General features: G+C 39.7%; 1 protein-coding gene across 12 annotated transcripts; it reads right to left on the reverse strand.

The window, feature by feature from the left end:
* Positions 1–1,314: 1,314 nt before the first annotated feature.
* On the reverse strand, positions 1,315–18,278 carry sh3tc2 (SH3 domain and tetratricopeptide repeats 2). 12 transcript variants are annotated; one of them, XM_083560186.1, is made up of 19 exons: positions 17,997–18,269; positions 16,302–16,395; positions 15,761–15,859; positions 15,461–15,580; positions 14,966–15,093; positions 14,757–14,862; positions 14,508–14,651; positions 13,624–13,822; positions 13,377–13,450; positions 13,082–13,277; positions 12,422–12,555; positions 12,272–12,322; positions 10,459–12,174; positions 10,151–10,328; positions 5,127–5,277; positions 4,831–4,953; positions 4,542–4,692; positions 3,733–3,929; positions 1,315–2,133 (listed from the first exon to the last, which is right to left on the reverse strand). In XM_083560186.1, exons 2-19 carry the CDS (start codon positions 16,324–16,326, stop codon positions 1,594–1,596), a joined length of 4,332 nt encoding a protein of 1,443 aa, XP_083416312.1. In that variant the 5' UTR covers positions 16,327–16,395; positions 17,997–18,269; the 3' UTR covers positions 1,315–1,593. The 12 variants fall into 12 exon arrangements, 11 of the variants coding, with proteins under 11 accessions (XP_083416312.1, XP_083416311.1, XP_083416307.1 ...); XM_083560185.1 differs by having other exon boundaries at positions 15,461–15,583; positions 17,997–18,267; XR_014536584.1 differs by lacking the exon at positions 16,302–16,395 and having other exon boundaries at positions 4,802–4,953; positions 15,461–15,583; positions 17,939–18,278.

Here is an 18,278-nt window from a genome sequence, read left to right on the forward strand (position 1 = left end):
CATCGAGATCTAGAGTTATGCCCCTTAATGCACCCTCATACCATCAGGGATGCAAGCTTTAGGACTGACTGCTGATAACAAGCTAGATTGTCCCTCTCTTCTTTAGTCTGGAGGACGCAGTTTCCATGGTTTTCCAAAATAACTTATAATTTTGGTTCATCTGACTACAAAAAAGTTTTCCACTCTCACTTCATTTTAAAGAAAATGTTTCAGAGAATATGGCATGACCTTTCAGGACAATTATTCTTTGAGGCAAAGTAATGGCAAAAGATAAAAAATAGTAGAGGCAAAATCTACCCAAATACTAGTGAGAAAACATCAGTTAATTAGTTATTTATATATCAAAGTCTTACTTTTAATTATTAATGCAATTAAAATGAATGAAGTAAGGTGGCAACTACAGCTAACTAACTATTATGTTCAGTAAAATGTGTTAAGTAGTAGTAAGCGATTTTAAGTTAGTAGCTTAGAATCATGCTGACTTTAAATTTGATAAGTTTGGGATGTTGATGTTCACTCAGCTCTAATACAATGTCTTTTAACTAAACTTTTAACTTTTGACAAAAATCACCCCACTTTCCCCTTGTTGAAGTCAGGTTGTGTTGGCAGCGTGCTATAGATTATTGTCTTGCTGTATGATTCCTCATGGTTCCTCCCAGTTACACTGGATGCTTTTCTTTGTAAACTGGCAAAATGGTCCTGTAGACTGTTTTTCTTGACTGTTTGACCATTCACCAATAGTTTTTTTCTATTTAGAACATTTCAGATAGTTATGGGCTATGCACAATGCTTATTCGAAGGCACTGACAATTTCTTTCCTTTTTTTCTCAGCTTCAGAATGGCATGTTGGTTTGTCCTTTATTAATAACAAATGGAGTCTTCACAAGTGAAACCCAGGTCTTAAACCTGCTGCCCTGCCTGCTTTGTGGTTGATTGGGCTATATTGCCATGACACATTTTCGAATACAATAATTTAAAGCATACATACATACATACATACATACATACATACATACATATGGTAGTATGGCCTTAAAGATGGGAGCTTTCAAGTACTGTGAAAATATAGAGACATATCGTAGGCCAAATGTATGTTATTTAATTACTGTACAAGATAGGGAAGAAAAAGATTTTTATGTTTTTTCAATTGAGGCAGAAAATATGGAGGTGTAGAAGTAGCCCAACACAGCACTCTCCTAAATCTGCAATTGGCCCTGATATTACTATTCATTTCAACAAAGAAGGTACACTTTCATCAATTTTGGTGTGGCACTAATCATATGTTGTACAATAATAGAAAGCAAAAAACTTTGATTTAAAGATTGACTAGACTTTAATCAGTCATCTTCAAGTGAGTTTTATAGTAGAAAAAAAACATATTTCTTTAAAGATTTTAATTTCAATGTAGTAATTATACATACAAAAATGAATAAAATATTTACATATATTATAATACAAGTTACCTTGATAAAAGTCAAAAGCATTATGAACATATCCACAATATTTGGAGAGAAGTAAAGTATATTAACAAGATGTATACAGATGAATAAAGATATTTAAATAACAAAGTACCTTGGGGTGAGAGTGGGATGATTAAAATTCTGTACATAATAAGCCAGAATCTGTGTGACTGGTATGGAGTCTTTGATTTGTGTTCCTTATTTCAGAATTTGTAGGTTGTCCAAGCCCACTGTTTGTCCCATCTGGGTTACAGGTGTCCATATCCTCTCCACAGATGCAATCAGCTGGAACAGCCTCTGTTCCAGCTTCCTTTATAGAAGTTATTGAATGGCTTTTGTCCATCACATAGGATCCTACAAGAGTATTGCTTCTACTTCTGAAGTTCTTCGGCTCTTCATTTGAACAACTGATAGGTTCAGCGTTAGCATACTCTGCAGCACCATGGTTCATATAGTCATCCTTTGCATCACCGGGGTCTGTGGGCCCTGCCAGTTCCATCTTTAAGTTCCGTGCGCTGTCCATATAAGTCTGACTCAGCTTCACATCAGGTAAGTAGTTAGCATGGATCTCTGCCAGTTTCATGTAAATTATGTACCTGGAATGAATGCTCCCTCCATCTTCCAGAGCTGCTGCCAGGGCTAAATGGAAATATCCCATGGCATCAAAAGCATCCTATGGCATAAAAAAGTGGTTTGTAAAATGCAAGGTAAAGTAAAACCATTTCAAATAAATATGAAAGATTACATTTACATTTACATCTGTCTGTGTGTGTGTATATACAGTGTATTTAGAAAGTATCCAGACCCCCTTAAATGTATTCAATTTTGCTATGTTGCACCCTGATACTACAATTGTTCAATTTTTCTCATTAATCTACACTTAGTACCCCATAATGACAAAGTGAAAACTGAATTCTAGAATTATTTTTAAATAAAAAACTTGAATATCACAAGTACAAAAGTATTTAGACGGTTTACTCAGTACTTTTCCCCCCCCCAAACAATTACAGCCTCGAATCTTTTTGGTTAAGGTGCAACAAACTTTGCACACCTGTATTGTACTGTATTTTTGCCTTTTTTCATGGTAAATTTTCTAAAACTGTTCAGGTTGGATGGAGACTGTTGGTGGACAGCCACTTTCAGGTCTCTCCAGAGATGTTCAATAGGCTTCAAATCAGCGCTCTGGCTGAGTCACTCTAGGACATTCACAGAGTTGTCCTCAAGTCACTTCTTTGTTGTTTTGCCTGTGTGTGTGTGTAGGGTTGTGGTCATGTACGAAGGTGAACCTTCAACCCAGACTGAGACTGTGGAACAGGTTTTAATTGAGGATATCTCTGTACTTTGCTCCATTCAGCTTTCTACCAACCCTGATCAATTCCCTGCTTCAGAAAAACACCCCCACAGCATGATGCTGCCACAATCATGCTTCACTTTTGCGATGGTTTTGGGCAGGTGATGAGCAGTGCCTGAAGAGTATCAAAACCAGAGAGTCTTGTTTCATACAGTCCAGAAGTCCTTCAGGTGCCTGTTTGGAAACTCAAAGCGGGCTTGCATGGGTTTCTGTGTAGGATTCTATGTAGCCACATTGCCTTAAAGCTCAGTGTTGGAGGGCTTCAGTGATGGTTGTCATTCTGGAACTTTGTCCAATCTCAACACAGGATCTCCGGAGCTCAGTCAGAGTGACCATCAGGTCCTTGGTTGCATTTCCTACCAAGGACCTTTTTTACGATTGCACAGTTTGGCTGGGTGACAAGCTCTTAGAAGAGTCCTGCGTGTGCTTCCGCCTTTTGAGAATTATGGAGGCCACTGTGCTCTTGAGGAATTTTTAAGTGCAGCAGCTATTTTTTGTAGCCTTCCCCAGATCTGTGCCTTGAAACAATACTGTCTTTGACATCTGCAGACAGTTTCGTTGTCCTCATGGTTTGATGTTTGCTTTGATATGCATTCTCAGCTGTGAGGCCCTCTATAGAGAGGTGTGTGCCTTTCTAAATCAGGTCCAATCAATATATTTTTCCACAGCTAGACTCCGGACAAGATGAAGAAGCCTCTCAGTAACAATTAAGAGAAATGAGAGGCAGCTGAGCTAAAGTGTTGCTGCAAAGGGTTTTTTTCCTACTTCAGTCTCCTTATGCTAGTCATACATCATGTGTTTAAGCTCAAATTCTATGATACGTAGTTTATGTATATGTTTACGTATATGTAGTATATATATATTTGTAGTAAGTGTGGAACTGATAACAAAAAAGGGATCTCAACATGAGTGAATATCAACCTTTATCTTGTGGAGGGTTAGATCAGCTAGTCTGCAGTAAACTTTAACATAGTAGCGAGCCTCTTCTTCATGCTCCAGTGCAGTGGGAGAGAGAGAAAGTGCCTTCAAATAGTAATTCTCAGCCAACTCATACTGCTTCAGAGTGAAGTAGATTGAGGCCAGGCGATGGTAGGACACCTTCTCATTCAGGCGAACACCTCAAGAAGCAAACAAGAGTAACATGATAGTTTACAATCATGTTAAAAGCTGTTTAACAATCATGTCTGCTTTGTACGAAAGTGCATTGCATTCACAAAGAGAAAAAAAAACACAGAAAGGATCTCATAATTATGACTAAATATCTCATAACTCTCTCATAATTATGAGATTCTGATGACTGTATATTAGTTAAATTAGCTACTGGACATTTCCTCGCTGACTGCCCCTCCTGCTAATTAATTTAGTTACGGTAAGTCTTGCTTCAGTTTATAGATACGGGGCATTAACTATTATTATTATTATATTTTAACATTGACTACTAATATATGTTACACATTCTGACTGAAAAGTTCATTTTTATCAAGTTGACAGTCAGAAAGTGTAACATATATTAGAGGTCAATGTTAAAATATAATAATAATAATAATAATAATAATAATAATAATAATAATAATAATAATATTTATAATAATAATAATAAGAAGAAGAAGAAGAAGAAGAAGAAGAAGAAGCAGAAGAAGAAGAATTGTTGACAACTTAGAGCCAGACACTTGCACAGTAGTATACTCATGCAAAAAGCCAACTCACAAAAGGAAAATTAGCTTTATTACCAGTTGAAGTGCTAATTTGCACTGAAAGTGTAGCGTACTGCAGGGCTTCCTGGTGCTGACCTTCCTTTAGCAACAATTCAGAGAGCTTACACAAAAGCCTGAACTCTGAATGCACATTGTTAAGATATCTTGCAAATGGCAGACCCCCATCCTGCACACAAAGTACACGTTTCACAACCAAAAAAAAAAATCTAGTTAAAAACTATGGACTCTATACTAAAATATTAGCTAATGCTTGAATATATTTAACACATTATTACACATGCTGTGATGATGCTGTAGTGCATACTCTAAAAAATGAAATGGCAGCAAGTCGATTTCTGTGTCCTTTGAAGAAGACATCTCCGGCCTCTTCATAGATGTTCATAGCAAAGCATGGATCATTAATCCTTAGAGCTGTCTTTACAGCTGCCTGCAGAAGATGGATTATACAGACTGTTATTATAACATATTCTCCATTATGTTTGATATTATAATACAAACCTTTTACAATGTATTGCAAGAACTCATATTTAAATAGCACTCATGCTAGTGTCATAGAAATACCACTACCTATTAACTTATATCTTACTACCTTTCTCTCACCTGAAGATACATGTCTGCCAATTCATCCTCCCCAATCAAGTAGTAGATACGGCCCACTTGCAGCCAGGTCTCAGACTCCTCCTGTTTCTTTCCTAAGTCTATGGAAATTCTTAGACTTTGCTTTGTGTACTCCAGAGACTTCAGTGAAGACCTAAAATTATTTTTACAAAAAGTTTTTTTAATCAGTAAAATCATTTTCATCAGTGAGATACATTCACCTTGATTGTTTTAATTCGAAGCACCTGTAAAGAGAAGTAGTAACATTAGTAGTATATTAGGGGTAGTATACAAAACAAAGTATGTTACACACTTTCACTATGTTACGCTTTTGCCGAGGCGAAGCAGCGCCGAAGGTCACGGGGCTCGCAGGCCGACCTAGCAGAAGGCATGGAGTTGGAGGAGTCCTCTCCAGCCTCTCCTGCTGGGCATCTTCGGCGGTTCCTTCTTCCGGCGTGTGTAACGAGTATCTCCGTATTTCTTTCTCCAAGAAGGGAGAATTTTCAGATGCTAGCGAGCCCATAGACTTCTCACAGCCTGGGCTGTTCGAGGAGCTCCGGGAGGTAGTGATGAGGGCCGTCGCTAAGCTAGAGATAGCTTGGCCCGATGAGAAGCGGAAGCAACGCATTCCCAGAAAGCTGGATGAGCGTTTCCTGCATCCCGCGACACAGCCTCCACCCTGAGACCTACAGTTCTTTCCCTACCTACAAAGAGGTGTCTAGGTCCTAGGAGACCCCATATGCATTTGCTCTACATGAATATAGTAGGGTTCATGGAGTGTGGCTATGGGGAGATGCCCAGGGTAGTAGGTAGGGCTTACGCGGCGACAGGGCCAGCAAGGTATAGCGCGGGCCGTAGTTCGTCCATGTCAGCTCTAGAAGCAACAGAAAGGTTTCAGGAGGCCTTAACGGCTGCAGGGCACCGCTCCAGCTGCTCTGAGACTGTCAGAGGCCAGCCTCGAGAAGCTGGTTGCCCTAAAAGATTTTCTGGCAAATTGGGAAAATCTGCCAGACATATCTCAGTGGGTCCTGCATATAATAGAGAGGGGTTACTCGATTCAATTCAGGTCATCTCCCCCCCGGTTCAACAGGATGTGCTCTGGTCCTGGAGCAAGAAGTACGACACCCTCCTGAGGAAATGGGGCATTGATTTGGTTCCTTCCTTAGTCAGAGAGTCAGGCTAATATAACCAGTACTTTGTTGTTCCGAAGAAGGACGGTGGATTGCGGCCGATCCTAGATCTACGCTCCTTGAACTGCTCACTCATGAGGCTCAAGTTCAGGATGCTCACCCTCAAAGAGGTCGTGTCTCAGGTCAAGTCCAAGCACTGGTTTGTCATAATAGATCTAAGGAACACCCATTTCCACATAGCCATCCTTCCTGCTGACAGGAGGTTCCCGAGGTTTAATTTCGGGGATGAAGCTTCTCTCACCCCGCACCTTTACAACGTGCATGGATGCGGCCAGGAGTGGCTCTAATGTCGAGGTTATAAAACCTGACAAAGGTCAAAGGGGTGGACCAGCGTTGCATATGTCCCGCAGGAAAACTCCCGCGGACCAGGCTGTAGAGGCCGCCATACTCCGGGTGGAATGAGCCTTGACTCTGAAAGGAGTAGGAAGACCAGAGGACTCATAAGATGGGGTAATGGCATCCACTATCCATCTGCTGAGAGTCTGCTTATTGGCAGAAAAACCTTTCCTATTCAGGCCATAGCAGACAAACAGCCACTTCGACTTTCTCCACGGACTCGTCCTGTGGAGATATGTATCCAGTGCTCGCACTGGACACAGTGGATTTTGCTTTTCCTGGTCTGGGCTTGGAAAGGAGGAGGGCAGAATGCCTGCAGTACGACAGGTCATGAGGGAGACGTAGGCACCCTAGGCACATACCCAGGTTTAGGGTAAAGAAAGGCACTGGCCATGCCAGGGGTAAACCCCAGGAGAGACGGAGCCACAGACAGAGCCTGTAGGTCCCTGACCCTCTTAAGGGAGGATATCGTCAAAAGAAAGGTGGTCTTATCGACAGGTACTTATGGGCCACCTTGGCCAAGGGCTCTAAGGGGGCCTCAGATAGAGCCGCCAACACAACGGCCAAATCAAGTTTGTAGACGAGATAGTGACAAATAGACGAGTCTGTGGAGAAAGTCGGCATGGCTGTTTGTCTGCCTGAATAGGAAAGGTTTTCCTGCCAATAAGCAGACTCTTAGCAGATGGATAGTGGATGCCATTACACCATCTTATGAGTCCTCTGGTCTTCCCATTCCTTTCGGCGTAAGGCTCAGGGAGTGATCAGGGACATATGCAACGTTGCGGGCTGGTCCACCCCTTTGACCTTTGTCAGGTTTTACGACCTCGACATCAGAGCCACTCCTGGCTCCTCTGTCCCGCATGCTGGTGGGGCTCAGACACACTAGGCAGGGACTGGTCAGTATGGCGTGATTGGACACTCGTTCCCAAAGTGTTTTGACGTTTGAGTTCCTGAAAGGGAACGTCTCTAGGTTATGTATATAACCCTAGTTCCATAAGTGAACGAGATGCTGCGCCAACAGGCCAAACTCTCTGCATCCCTGTTTACGATCCCTCTTTCAGAAGCTAATGTCTCTACCATCGCTCAGCCATTTTGTTGCTTCCTGATTTGTGTGATGTTACCTGCCGATGATGTCACGACTTGCCTAATGGCCGGATTTCACAAGTGATTCAGTGCATGGACAATGCGAGGCGTTCCCAAAGCGTTTCGACGCGTCTTGTTCCCTCAGGGAACTAGGGTTACATACGTAACCTAGAGACGTTTGTCATTTCACCTGTTAGTGGGTGGGGTATATTAGGCAGCTAGTGAATATTTGCCCGCAAAGTTGATGTATTAGAAGCAGGAAAAATTTACAAGCAAAGGGATTTGATGAAGTTTGACCTGAGCCAAATTTTGATGGCTAGATGAATGGGTCAGAGCATCTCCAAAGCTGAAGCTGTGGGATGTTCTTGATCTGTAGTGGTCAGTATCCATTAAAAGTGGTCTAAGGAAGGAACAGTGATGAAGTGGCAACAGGGTAATGAGTGGCCCAGGCTCATTGATGCACAAAAGCTGGCCCGTGTTGACTAGCTTCTGTAGCTTCAATAGCTAAAGAGGTTAAAGCTGTTAATACTGAACAGGTCAATATTAGGCAGGTGGTCATAATGTTACTCCTGATTGGTGACCATAAAGTTATGCTTAGTTGGTGTGTGTGTGTGTGTGTGTGTATATATATATTTATATATATATATATATATATATATATATATATATATATATATATATATATATATATATATATATATATACACACAGTGAGGAAAATAAGTATTTGGACACCCTGCTATTTTGCAAGTTCTCCCACTTAGAAATCATGGAGGGGTCTGAAATGGTCATCGTAGGTGCATGTCCACTGTGAGAGACATAATCTAAAAAAAAAAAAAAATCCAGAAATCACAATATATGATTTTTAAACTATTTATTTGTATGATACAGCTGCAAATAAGTATTTGAACACCTGTCTATCAGCTAGAATTCTTACCCTCAAAGACCTATTAGTCTGCCTTTAAAATGTCCACCTCCACTACATTTATTATCCTAAATTAGATGCACCTGTTTGAGGTTGTTATCTGCATAAAGACACCTGTCCACCCCATACAATCAGTAAGAATCCAACTACTAACATGGCCAAGACCAAAGAGCTGTCCAAAGACACTAGAGACAAAATTGTACACCTCCACAAGGCTGGAAAGGGCTACGGGGCAATTGCCAAGCAGCTTGGTGAAAAAAGGTCCACTGTTGGAGCAATCATTAAAAAATGGAAGAAGCTAAACATGACTGTCAATCTCCCTCGGACTGGGGCTCCATGCAAGATCTTACCTCGTGGGGTCTCAATGATCCTAAGGAAGGTGAGAAATCAGCCCAGAACTACACGGGAGGAGCTGGTCAATGACCTGAAAAGAGCTGGGACCACCATTTCCAAGGTTACTGTTGGTAATACACTAAGCTGTCATGGTTTGAAATCATGCATGGCACGGAAGGTTCCCCTGCTTAAACCAGCACATGTCTAGGCACGTCTTAAGTTTGCCAATGACCATTTGGATGATCCAGAGGAGTCATGAGAGAAAGTCATGTGATCAGATTAGACCAAAATAGAACTTTTGGGTCATAATTCCACTAAACGTGTTTGGAGGAAGAAGAATGATGAGTACCATCCCAAGAACACCATCCCTACTGTAAAGCATGGGGGTGGTAGCATCATGCTTTGGGGGTGTTTTTCTGCACATGGGACAGGGCGACTGCACTGTATTAAGGAGAGGATGACCGGGGCCATGTATTGCGAGATTTTGGGGAACAACCTCCTTCCCTCAGTTAGAGCATTGAAGATGGGTGGAGGCTGGGTCTTTCAACATGACAATGACCCGAAGCACACAGCCAGGATAACCAAGGAGTGGCTCTGTAAGAAGCATATCAAGGTTCTGGCATGGCCTAGCTAGTGTTCAGACCTAAACCCAATAGAGAATCTTTGGAGGGAGCTCAAACTCTGTGTTTCTCAGCAACAGGCCAGAAACCTGACTGATCTAGAGAAGATCTGTGTGGAGGAGTGGGCCAAAATCCCCCTCTTGCAGTGTCTGCAAACCTGGTGAAAAACTACAGGAAACGTTTGACCTCTGTAATTGCAAACAAAGGCTACTGTACCAAATATTAACATTGACTTTCTCAGGTGTTTAAATACTTATTTGCAGCTGTATCATACAAATAAATAGTTAAAAAATCATACATAGTGATTTCTGGAATTTTTTTTTAGATTATGTCTCTCACACTGGACATGCACCTACGATGACCATTTCAGACCCCTCTATGATTTCTAAGCTCAATATACATACATTTATTTATATATATATATATATATATATATATATATATATATATATATATATATATATATATATATGTAAGTATATCGAGCAAAACATCAGTAGCAAAATAATGCATTATATGAGTCATAGCCTTTTGTCTTACTTTTCAGTGTTAAGTGATAAGTAGAGATTACTGAGAATCTCCAGGTACTCTCCTTCCAGACGTTTATCCTTCAGTTCCCTGGCGAGCCCCACACAGTGTTCATAGTAAATTATACATTGCCCATATAACATTAAGTCAGCATAAAGGCGACTGAGCACCTTTGATACAACCATCTGACCTGTAATAAAAAACATGAAAGTAATAATGTTTTATTTAATGAAATACATAATGAATTTTTATGTTGTTTGAAGAGAAATATAAAATGATAATTTAGAACTTCTATAAATGCTAAATATTTCTTTACTCACTGTGCAGGTTCTTGGCACTAATGGCGACCAGAAGACCCATTTCATAGCACAGCCTAACCTTTTGACATTCTCCCCTATCTTTGTAGCTTCTACCTAGCCACAGCAGAGTCTGAACATGCTCTTCGTCTGAGGGGCATTCAGAGAGAAACTGGAAAAGGTACAGAGATCTGAGCAAAAAACTCTCTGCCAGGCCTGGAGCCCCAACTGATAAGGCTAGGCACCCCAGGTTAGCCAGAGCCAGAGCTTCATTATGCTTGTTCCCATTATCCTGTGAAATCTTGAGAGCACAGTGAAAGTACTTTGCTGATTCTGTTATCTTCCCCTGTTTGCGAAGACATAGTGCAAGTAGATTGTGGACCACTCCATGCTGTGCTGACCTGGCTGTATTATTCAGAGAGTTAAGGAGAGGTTGCAAAGTAGATTGGGCTCGGTCTGGTTCCTCTGTAATCACTAAGAGCCAGGCCAGCAGCACTGATGCCTCAAAGCCCTCCTCCTCATTAATGCATCTTCCTGCCTTCACTGCTTGTTGTGCACAGAGAACTGCTTTTTCCAAAGATCCATACTGCTGGTAGACACTGGCCAAACATAGACAAAGGTCTCTCTGGGTCTTCAGGTGTTCTTCACAGTTGGCTATTGACAGTGCCTGCTGAAGGTAAACTACCATCTGAGCTGGAAGCAAAGCAGAGCCATCCTTCCAACAAGGATTCAGTCTGACTGAGTTTTTTAGGAAAAGTTCAATCTTTTGAAAAGCAGTATCCAAAGAATGACCTTGACCTGAATCTAGACTGAGAGAGGCTAATGCAAGATACGGCAGATACTTTTTGTGGTAGAGCCTGCACAGTATCCAATTGAGATCAACTGGCCTTATAGGTCGTCCTTCTTCTGCTGAGAGTGTTAGAGTGAGGAACTGAAGTCTTTCCACAAAAGGCAAGGCCTCCTCAATCCTTTTGTTTTGCAAAAATAGACAGAGGATTAGATAGCAAGCCCGTGCCTCGAGGTGCATATCATTGTCAACAATAGCTTTGCGTAGAATGGGTTTGAGCAGTTCAAACTCGTCAAGAGAGCAGAAGTTATGCATTGGTAGGCACAGTATAAGGGCACTCGCTTTCTCTAATGTATGAATCAGTTTGTCTGTCATCTTCTGCTTTAGGTACACAGCCGTAAGATTCGTATACAGGGCAATCAATAGAGGTATGTCATTAAAGCCAGCTACAGGGACATTTAGTGCCTCTTCAAAGTAGACTCGAGCCTGTGAGAACTTAAGTTTTTTGGCACACAACCTGCCCAACAGGAAGCAGGCTCTCCGATGGGCCCACACCATCCTTCCTTTCTTTGCTCCTTCCCGTAAGCTCTCTAGATGCTGAAGCACCTCATCCACTGGAAGACCACCAAAAACTGTGTCCAAGAAGGAGTAGGACAGGTCATAAAGTGCATGAAAAGAGTCCTGGAAGTGGTCCAGGTTGAGGAGGGTTAAGATGGGATCAACAATATCAGCTTCTTCATTGTCCCACATGCCTTCATCCATAAAGGGAGGATCTTCCTCATACTTGTCCATTTCTTTAAAAGTGTCCTCCAGGCTGAAGGAGAATGGCTCATTTTCACTGTCTAGGCAACTCTGAGAAGCATAAAAGGAAGGTCGAGGAGAAGAGTGATAGGATGGTGTATGACTGTGTTCCATTATAATGCTCTTCCTGGCATCTTCTGCGTTTTTCTGTTCTGAGGGATAATGCAAACATAGTTCATATTTTAAAATGATAGAAAATATTCAGATGTACACGTAGTATGTTTTCCTAATTCAAGTAAAACATATTACCTTGCTTTGGTTGGTTTTTGATATAGGTGAAATCAGAGTCATCAAGTCTGTCTGTAAACAAGGAAAAATTAAAGTTCCATTAAAATGAAAACCATGTCCACCTAAACAATATTAATCATATTACAGACAAATGGTATTTATGTTTTCAACCTAATCTGTAAACAGTGCTGATGTCAGTAAAGAAGAGTTTGTCCAATAAACCAGTGTGGCACTGTTCAATGCAGGGGTTAAACTGGGAGAGGGCCACTGTCTCCTCCTCAGTCAGAAAGACCAATTGTCCACTGCTATAAGGACAGAACAAAGGCAGCATTATCAGCCACATGACTCCCATTCTCTGTTTCATCACCTCATTGCATAACTACACTCCCCCTTCCAAAAGCCAGCAATACAAACAAAAATCTGAAAAATATCACAATAATTGTATTTTTTGTGCTTTGATGAGTGAAATATTTTACAATTTTAGGGAGAAGCAACAATTAGAAATAATATAACATGCACCCATTGCCCACTTTATTGTTAACAACTGTACATTCATGCAGCTATCTAATCAGCCAATCAATCAGCCATCTGGCACCAACAACCATGCTGTGCTTAAAGTTAGAAAAATCACACTATTTGCCCCTTTCTGTTGCTTGATGTGAACATTTTCCTGATGCTCTTGACCTGTATCTGCTTGACTTATGCATTGTGATGCTGCCCGATAATTGGCAGATTAGATAAATGCATGAATGTGCAAGTGTACAGCTGGCCCTGCCCTAACAAAGTGTATGTTGATTGTATGTTTAAATGTATTATATTTTACAGTCTTACAGTGATTTGATATTTTCAGGTCTCACATGAGCCATGTCAACAAATCCTATTTGTCCACCCGAGGTGTGTCTCCCAATGAATGTATTCAGTGATCTAATAAGCAAGCCTTCAACCTCTATCAGATCTCCTTGACTGAAGTGCAGTTCATCTTCAGCCATTGAGTAATGGTCTACTACTGCTACGCAGGTTCCTGTTACTGGAGAGAGACATAAGAAATCACATTTAAAAGTCTTTGTGTATTCACAGAAAAAAAAGAAATATGACAATTTTAGTAGTAGATCTAAAACACACTTACCTATAGGTTGGTCACATTGGGCTTTAGTGGATGAAAACCCTCCTGCATTGCCATGGTACTTCCTAAGAAACCACCTTTAAAACACAATAGGTTTATTCTGATGGACCAATATGAAAACTGTAAACTAAATAGTAAATAAAACCTAATTCAGAATTTGAAATATATAATTGTCTCTAGACATTTGTGATTCATTACTGATTTAATGTAACTATACCATGTCTAAGATGAGATTGTCAATGTCACTCACTGGTAAAAAGGGTAGGGCAGAGGCTGCATTGCTTTAACAGGCACTAGGCCATGCTGACCAGTAGACAGCAGTGTTCCCTCCCACATGGACTGCTGTCCAATATCCTTCACAATAACAAGGTCATTCTTCTTGTAGATAAGTTTGTCTTCATCCTCTATATACTGCTCACTGTTAACCAGAGCTTTAGCAAAGAATGAACCTACAAGCAAGCACAATACAACTCCACAGATTCCATCATACTTTAGACTCTTGTCTATAACCTATCTATATGTTTTCACGTTCACTATCATTTTTTTATCATTATATTAGCTATTAGTCATGCTGACTACTTAAATTAAGGTAAATTAAACAAACTATTATTTACATCTATTCTTATTTGTTACATTTTTTGTTTATTATTATGAGTAGTATTTTTATTAGCATACTATTATCTTTCTAAAACAATTGCATGAGGAAATAAAGCAAGCACCTATTAGTATAAAGTATATAAATGATTAGTGTAAATAATTTACATGTATACATGATCACACTCTTCAGCAAAAAAAATTAATTAGTTTTAAACCTGTGTAACACCCTGTGTTTCTAATTCTCTTACAATTCTACTTTAAGTTAAACGGTGCTTTTATCATGAGAAATGGATAAATTGTTTAAATATAGTTCAAGGATTTTAGCAGACACAACAGTTATGTTTGCTCACAATTACATACAGCAGAGAAACATGTTGTGACTACCAACAGGACAAAGAGATTGCATCTCTGCCAGAAAACCTTCATCCATCTTTTATTCTGATTGTTTTGAGCGATAAATACATTTGCATTCATTGGTTTTGAAAAATCTTTCAATATACCTGTAGTACAATAGTGCAGTATTGATCAGTCACTTACCTTCTTGAAGTAGGAGACCCAGATAAAGGGTGGCTAGGTGTTCCTCATCTACCGTCACACAAATCTCTACATCACTTAGCAAAAGAGGGTCCAGCCACAAAGACTGGTCACACAAGAAGTTTTCCAAGCATCTTGCCACATATCCTGAGGCACAAACACACATATATTGCAAATTGTGCAGGATTCCACTGTGTGTGGGTAGCATTTAAGCATATTATGGGGCATCTTTGTGTAGTTGTTATGGCTGACCTAGAGCAAGGTATGTAGAGAACTTCCAGATTTCCTCCACAGTCTTAAATGTAATAACAAAGTAGTCTTTTTCAGCATGCACTGAAACCAAGCGTGCAGAGAGATCCTGGAAACAGAGGACCAAGAATCATTGGGAATGATTAAGTAATGTGAAAAGGGTAAACACATTAATTTGACTATATTTAACATAAATACTTTAAAAAGCTTACTTTAAAAAGCTGAATTACATCTTGGCTGTTGCTCTCTACAACCCTTAGTCTAGTGCGCAGTGCTTCCTGAAGCACGCTGTCTGGTTCCAAATTGGAGCGCCTTCTCCCACTGAACAGCAGTATCACATCTGAATGAAATTAAAGTAAATAAAGCAGATTTTTTTAATTCAAAAGACTACTGTTAATTAACATAGGTGGTCAATACAGGTGAAGCATGTCAAATAACACAAATATAACATTCAATTATGGAACTGTACATTTCCTATATACTGTATAATGTTTTCTTGCACTGACAGCAGAGTTGTCTTTGTGGGTGAAAAATTCTAGTATGCTAGCCTACATCTAGCAGGATATGATTAGGCTGAGTGCAGATATTAGAGTTGTCTGAAAGAGCATTAGCTCTGACAGTTTGCTGAATCAGGCCTGCCATTACTGTCCATTATCGAAGCTTTTTCACTCTGTTCTATATAGCAGTGGAAATCTTGATGCAAATACCTGAAGAGAAGTGATCTCCTACAGCCAAGGAGACAGTGCTGAGAGCTTCCTTCCTCTTCCAGTAACTTTCACCAGTAATGCTCTCACCCTCCACCTCTGCCTCTGTTTCAACTTCCTCATCTCCTGTGCCAAACACAGTACAAGAAAGAAAAATACTTCATGTTTTTAGGAATAGTTCCAACATTATCCAACTAATCAACAACAATGTGTCTTTACACACTTGGGTACATTTTTAAATTAGCTTAAAACATTATTTAAACAGGTTTATATTTAAACAAAACCTAACCTTGTTTTTCTTACCAGAGGCCATTACATCATTTCCTGGAAAGAGCTCATTGGCTCTTGTTAGAACATATGGGGGCTCTTCCCATAATGTATTTAGCTCAGGAGTTGATATATCTATGAAAAGGGTAGTGGAGGCTTTTGTCAGAGGTTAAAGCAGATTAAATGTGTGAAAACTGTAGGGACCATTTAGAAACAAACAAAAATTAATCAAAGGGTTGATGCACTTTAGACATTACTGGGAAGATGCATGCACGCTCTTGTCAATCAAATTTAGATCTCATCATAATCAGTGCAATCTGCACTGCAAATCTGTTAAATTCTGGGTTTTGAAAATAACTCAATGACTTGGTTGTACAACATGGAATATATTATTCGGATTACTGATAATGCAGGAGTAAATAGCAAACATGTTATTATTATATTAATGACACTAACAAGATTAAATCTTCATGTTAGAGCATTCACAGTGCAATATTAGCATTAATCACAAAGCAGAATCACAATAAAATCTTGAGAGATACAATACACATACAGTCTAAGCAGAGTTGTGTATTACCTTCCTGGGTTGATCTATTACCCATGTTTCATGGAAAATAATTGACAGCTGCCTGTGTAAGTTCCATTTCATAGCAAAATTTTATAGGACCAACCTGAAAGCAAGAAGCACTTTCTCAGACACGGAGCTGGACAGCAGCAGCATGCCATGATGTGCACAACAAACTCGCGTACTCCTCTCACTGATAAATGGCTTCCATTCAAAGAAAAATCCACTTACACTGGACTGTATTAGTCCGTTTAGAATCTTATTTTAAAAATACTTCTATTCTGTGTATTCTTGTTTTCCTGTGCTTAATCTTACTCTACTTATATCCATCAAGTATTTAGTTTACTCTGTAAATTGAGCTCTGCAATTGTCTCTCTCTCTCTCTCTCTCTCTCTCTCTCTCTCTCTCTCTCTCTCTCTCTTTCTCTCTCCGTAGCTGGTCTGCAAATGTAATATACAAAGAGTGTGTTGCTGCTGGTATGCTGGTGTGGGTTGGTCAGTGGCTTTTTATGCCAGAGGGGGGCTTTTGTAAATTAAGTATTCTGGCCCTGAATGTCCTACAAACATGAACAACAAAAGACCACTGACAGGCAATGTCTGTATACATATAACCCTGCAGGCATGACAGATTTTTTTTATTGTATTTCTCCTTGTTTCTAAGTTTCTGTGTTTTTCCTGCAGGGTTATATGGTATACAGTTTTGCAAATTTTGCATTGGCCATGCCAGGAATTCTGGCCCAGCAGTCCTAATGCCAAAAGATCCATATTATTTTTACTCAATTTCGTTTTTAAACTTCCAGCAGGAAGGGTAAGAAGAAGAAGCTCGTTTGCATCACCTAGTGGCTTTAGTACACCACAGTAAAATTGGAGGATTTATTGTCCAATGTAAGAGCATCTGCACAACACAAATGTTATTTTAGAATCCTTAGCAATATCCATATACACAAGAATCATGGATCTTCAATATTCTGTTTATGCCTTTTAACAAATCTGAAACTCTCTGTAATCTTTTCCTCAGTCATTTGCTCAAATGAACTTCTTAATAAACAATGCTGCCTATGAACAATGCATCTCTATTTATGAAAAAGCTAATTATGATGGCTCCTAATCAAATTTATGTTGAGACTGGCTAGCTGTAATCATATGACAGGCATATGACATATGATGATTCTACATAAGATTAAAACTGCATGAAACATATTATGTATAATAATGTTTTACTGTCACCAACTAATAATACACAATTAAATTATAAGTTGTTAGTTGTTAGTCATTTTAATGTCATGATTATGCTTTATTTTTTGGAGTATAAAATTACTATCATAAGTCATATGTCCATTTGTTAGAGTGGGGGTGTGTGTCAGTGTCCATGAATAGAGAGGAAAAGCCTGTAACTTGAGTATCGGGCATGGACACTAAGTTTAGAATATTTTACTTGCTGGCTGAGAAGACCAGCAAACAAGCTATGAGAGGCAGTAACAGAGTGACAGAAAAAATGCAAGTCAGAAAGTATACTAAATATTATATTAAAATTAAAGAAGTAAGTTAAAAAAAAGGAAAAACATGCCATTTATGCAGCATAACCTCAACACTATTATGTTTAACCAAACAAAAGTACAAAAATGTAGATAGAAAAGGACATTGACATACACCAGGCCCAATGATCATCCTGCAATCCTATTGATAAGTCGACCTTGTCACTCTGTACCTCTGTCCTTCTGGTTCCTGCCAACATGTTCGTCCTTCATAGCAGTTCGTGTTTTCAGCACAGGGAGTAGGGGTTCTCCCCTCACTCACACAATTGTAAAACTGAAATTCTCATGGTTCTCTGAAAATCTCGCTGTAGCACAGTTGGTATGTGTCCTTGCTGCATGTATCAGAATAGAAGACAGACACTACATGGAGGAAGTATATAAACTCCACCTCTGAATCTCTCTCTCTCTCTCTGTCTCTCTCTGTCTCTCTCTCTCTCTCTCTCTCTCTCTCTCTC

The sequence above is a fragment of the Silurus aristotelis genome (assembly GCF_946808225.1).
Source record: "Silurus aristotelis genome assembly, chromosome: 14".
Lineage (NCBI taxonomy): Eukaryota > Metazoa > Chordata > Actinopteri > Siluriformes > Siluridae > Silurus > Silurus aristotelis.

Excerpts from the sequence above, each read along its gene's own strand:
- sh3tc2 (XM_083560178.1), bottom strand. The coding sequence starts at position 18,023 with ATGTTGGCAGGAACCAGAAGGACAGAGGTACAGAGTGACAAGGTCGAC. Across the intron at positions 15,584-15,760 it reads AAATGATGTAATGGCCTCTG|GAGATGAGGAAGTTGAAACA; the intron begins GTAAGAAAAACA and ends TGTTTGGCACAG. Across the intron at positions 14,863-14,965 it reads ATGTAATTCAGCTTTTTAAA|GATCTCTCTGCACGCTTGGT; the intron begins GTAAGCTTTTTA and ends CTCTGTTTCCAG.